The sequence below is a fragment of the Austrofundulus limnaeus genome, unplaced genomic scaffold (genome assembly GCF_001266775.1).
Source record: "Austrofundulus limnaeus strain Quisiro unplaced genomic scaffold, Austrofundulus_limnaeus-1.0 Scaffold1911, whole genome shotgun sequence".
Classification (NCBI taxonomy): Eukaryota; Metazoa; Chordata; class Actinopteri; order Cyprinodontiformes; family Rivulidae; genus Austrofundulus; species Austrofundulus limnaeus.
Window position 1 is genome coordinate 24,329 of NW_013954313.1, and position 4,671 is coordinate 28,999.

Here is a 4,671-nt window from a genome sequence, read left to right on the forward strand (position 1 = left end):
CATTTTAATTGACTGAAATAAATAAAAACTAATATAAATGAGCATATCCACTGTAAAAACTGATAGGAACCAACTGAATTAAGAGAATAATAAGTCAAAACTAACTAAAAGTGAACTATAATGAAAAATCCAAATCTTATAACCTTGATCGGGACACTGACTATTTTTATTAATGATAATATTTAAAGATAAGTTCATAGATCTGATAATGTAAGGATTAAAACAGGTAAATTTTGAGTTTTATAAGCTTAGCTTTAAACTTAATCTATGTGGTGATAAAAGTAGGGGCATTAGAGTATTTATAGCTTTATGATTTTTGTTTTTAATATTTCAAACTCTTCGATAATGTCAAATGCATACAAAGGTTTTAATAATTGATATAATTAATGCATTTATTCAGTGCCACTAATAATGAAGTCAGCGATGTTGATTGAACAATGACAACTAAAAGTTCAGGTGGTTATGTCAAAGGGTTACATTATCTGATTGTCCTTAAACTGAGAAATATTGAAACAGTCACAGGTAATAACAATAACAACAACAACAAAATTTAGGTGTATTGCTCCGTCCAAAAAAATAACCTGTGTCAACCAAAGTGCTTCAGTCGACAAAACAAATGCAACAGATAAAATCACAATACATGCTGTTCATCTGCAGATAGAATGAATAAAGTCAGAACATGATTTGTTAACAACAGTCTTTCTTAGATATCACTTGTGTTTATCTTTGTGTTTTCCATTGACATTGTATCAAATCTTGCTAAGGTGACACAATGGTGTTTGTTAATATATATATATATGAGGCCTCTGGAGACACAGTGAGTAGTGTGGAGAGACAGTGACAGAGAGAAGCAGAGGCACAGAGACAGGACAGGTTGTTCTCTGTGTTTCCTGTTGTTGCAATAAAACTCAACTGATCATCTCACAGAATACCTTCATTCTTGGACCACGTATTTCTGTCTTTGTTAAATAAATWTTRCCATAACAACAGCTAACAGCYTGAAGATGAAAGACAGSTGGGGTGTTAGTTAATAAACGAGCAGCAGGGTTTGGAACAAGTGGTATACGAGAGATGGAGGACTGATCACTACTGATGTATGAAGGATTGCAATAAAGAAGCCTAGAGCTCACAAGGACAGCAGGGTCTTTACCTTCAGGCAGCATTCAGAGCTGGAAGAAGTTTGTTTTCACACTTATGGTAGATTTGTAAATTAGTGATTTGCAGATTGTGGAAAATGTAAGACACAGTGTGATAGTTACTGTGCTGTAATGGTTGACATGTGAATATATATATTGTGGATGTTGGTGAAAGACAAKATGGTATTGAACATTTCTACATAGAAGTTATGAATTGGGTGTAACAGGATGAGGTGTTGTGTTTAATCTGTTTGTTTTATGTTTTGTTTTCAGGTGACTTTGTGAATATGGCTTCTAGTTGCAGAACATGGTTAATGAAGGAATTTAATTTGTGGGAGTAAAATGGACTACAGTAAGTTTTGTTTTGGACTTTAGCTGCACAACCCAATTAAGAGATTGGACTGTAACTGCGGGTTATAATACTGCCTCTACAACGACTGACTTAACAAGAGGGACACAGGAGAACGGAGAGGATGATTCTGAAGTACCAWAGCTTACAGGTGGACTAACATTAAAATACACAGTCACATAATAATTCACAYTTTACCTGAGTTGAGTTGATTTAGTGAGGTAAGAGCGTTCACATTTTAAACACAAAYCTAAGGACAACTGGTTCTTCTCAGCAGTGAAGGWGTTAAACATGGATWRTACCCAGTATTGTTTATCGACGGAYTAAATGACAGAGAAAAACTGTGTGCTCCCATTAAAAGTTGCGRTGAGAAGCTACATTTGAGTGTATTGTGTATTAGCTATATTTAAAGGGTTTTCTGGCTAATACAAACAGAGTCAAAGTAAATTGTTCTGGGGAGGTTCTGAACAGACAAAGGCCTCAGACAGAAGGAGGGTCAGAGGTGAAGGTTGTGACGTGAAAAAARCAATTACACTTTCTGACAATTAGATGACACAGAAGAAGAAGTGATTGTATTAAGATGTTTGTTCTGGTGGTTTAAGGTATAAACATTTAAACTGTTCATTGTAGGTGCAGCACTGGAATTTAATATTAGTTTGAAGGAGTTGTCACAGAGTATTAGAGTCTCTGCTTTGTTTGGTTTTCTTGATATGAGCCCAAGGCCTTACTGAGGTCTGTGTGTTGAATGCTGTTCTGTAAACCTGAGTGGAGGGGTTTTTCACAGTGTGGTGACAGTTAATATGTCATTTAATCAGGTGGTGATACAGAGGTGAGTTAACTGGCTACTTTCGGATATTTGACTAATTTGAATAACAAGTCTTCATATGAGACATGGCTTCTTACGGAAATTTCAGATAGAAATCCTATAATGGTCAAAAAGTAAAATAAGCTAATGTGAAACTTATATGAGATTAATATTGCAAACTTGTATGATAACTGTAATTKGATTTGCTGCAGCACAAATTCATAAAATTTATGACAAATGGAAAATTATGAAAGGAATTAACGTGATACATATTTTCATCCATATCTTAGAATATTCATTTACACAGGTTGTGTAAATGAATAAARGGRGAAAAATTAATTGGAATGGGTTTATTGTTGTTTTTGAATGTGATTATAATATTGGTAACTTTTTGTTTTACAGGAACTAAGTGAGATTTTGGCCAATCGGAGAAGCTAACCTGAAAAGGGGGGAGGAGAACGTTTAACTGAATATTGGGGCAATGATGACTTCCTCTCTCTCAGAATACAACTGGAGAATTAAAGGTTTTTAACATGTGTCGAATGTATATAACAGCTTTGTTATATGCTCAAAAGATCAATTAAAAGGGTCACAGCAGAAAGACAACAGTTCAATTCCAGTGAAAGGGGTGTTGATTCTGTTTCATCTTTGCTCTGTGAATAGATCATTCAGAGAATATTTCGTATACATGTTTACTAAAAATGTTGTGTAAAATTATACAGAGTGGACTAAATCTAGTCGTCCATAAAGGGCCACAGCCTAGCATTACCAAACTGCAGGAGAGCAGCACCTCTTTGATGTGAAGGAAGTCTTTGGCATCAAAAGAGACGGCCGTGCCGGGCACAGGAACATCCTCATCCAAYGCACCGCAGTAACTCACATTGGTCCTCACAGCAAACGCAACAGCTTTACTCTGCAACACACACGCAAGAAAAACTGTCATGTTTGCAGCTAAATGTTTGTATATCATAAAGGAACAGTTTTCAACACTGAAACTTTATATGAACATTTTGAAATATGAATGAGGAAAGACACAAACAGAAACACAGCCTGTTCTCTCTCTGCAGAGGTTTTTTTTTTTTTCACCACCAGTGTGCTCATCCTTCTGCAGCATCACACATGCAGCAACCCTGCCCCGCAGTGAGGAGTGGGCGCTGCTGAAGAAAAGCTATTTCAGGCATCCTGAAACAACCAGACAGCAGCGGCACTGATCCGACCAGATCCTCTGCACACGGCAGGGTCTCAGTCCAACACCAAAATGCTCAAAATAAATTACATCGATTTTTCTGTTCTTACTTATAATTTAACTGTAAGGATCAGTGTGATTTGTTGAACCTRAGTTCATGCAAGTTCACATGCTAATAACCTTGTAAAGATGGTAAAAAAAACGTGTTACGTTTGTTTATTTAAAAGTAGAACAAATAGATCATTTTAATATTGGATGTGAACCAAATATTACAATGCTATAAAAATACTTGTTTATTTTAAATGTGATGCTAATTTTAAATGAGATACAGGTTTACCAGACCCCTTTGATCAATATCCACTATCCATCAAAAATCAACTTTCTGTCRTTGATCCAGTCTTGTTGGTGAGGTCCAAGGTTTGCTCCTAACTTTTTAACTCAGTCTAGACAATCATCAATAATCAATTTACCATAAAAAAAACAAGTGGTATTTGATTATATCTGTAGATTTTGACATGAGTGTTTAACGAGACTAAAATTAAACAAGGAATGTTAATTTTAGCAATGTTAACAATAAATGTTAATGTTTTTCGTKCAGACTATAGGTAGGTGTTACAGTGTGTAAAACTGTAGAGACTGGAGGTAGTTTTTTTGTTTTTGCTTGACTGAGAGAGTCAGAGTGAGAGGAGGGAGCGATTTTATCCACCAGCAGGTACAATGGTGGAACCAGGGAGTGGCCAGTGGTGGGCTTGGCCCCCCTTTTTTTTAAGCAATATAAAAACTAGAAAGCATAGATTCCTCAAAGKTTTGAGGTGTTTACATATGAATCTGGTGAGCTTGGATATTGATGTGGCAACCCAATTTTGGCTTTTCAAATGCCTAGTTTCATTTAATTATATATTCAAGATAATCTTACAGACATTGTCTTTCTTTGGTTATAAAAAAGGTACACAGGAAACTCAGAGTCATATTGATTTACCGTATTTATTCATGTATAATAAGATCTCATGTATAATACGATCTCATGTATAATAAGATCTCATGTATAATACGATCTCATGTATAATACGATTTCATGTATAATACGATCTCATGTATAATACGATCCCCTTTTTTGAGCTTAAAAAGCATAAAAAATTTAATCCTCAAACTACCTCCAATTTCATACAGACCAAGATTTTTCAGCCTTTGCAGT

General features: G+C 35.3%; 1 protein-coding gene across 1 annotated transcript in view; it reads right to left on the minus strand.

The window, feature by feature from the left end:
• Window positions 1–4,671, minus strand: part of LOC106536644 (voltage-dependent L-type calcium channel subunit beta-4) — a gene marked incomplete at its 5' end in the record, with an annotated part of 36,829 nt that overhangs the window by 24,307 nt on the left and 7,851 nt on the right. Inside the window, 1 exon segment of the mRNA XM_014033958.1 lies at window positions 3,081–3,203. Coding sequence (XP_013889412.1) covers window positions 3,081–3,203 — 123 coding nt within the window.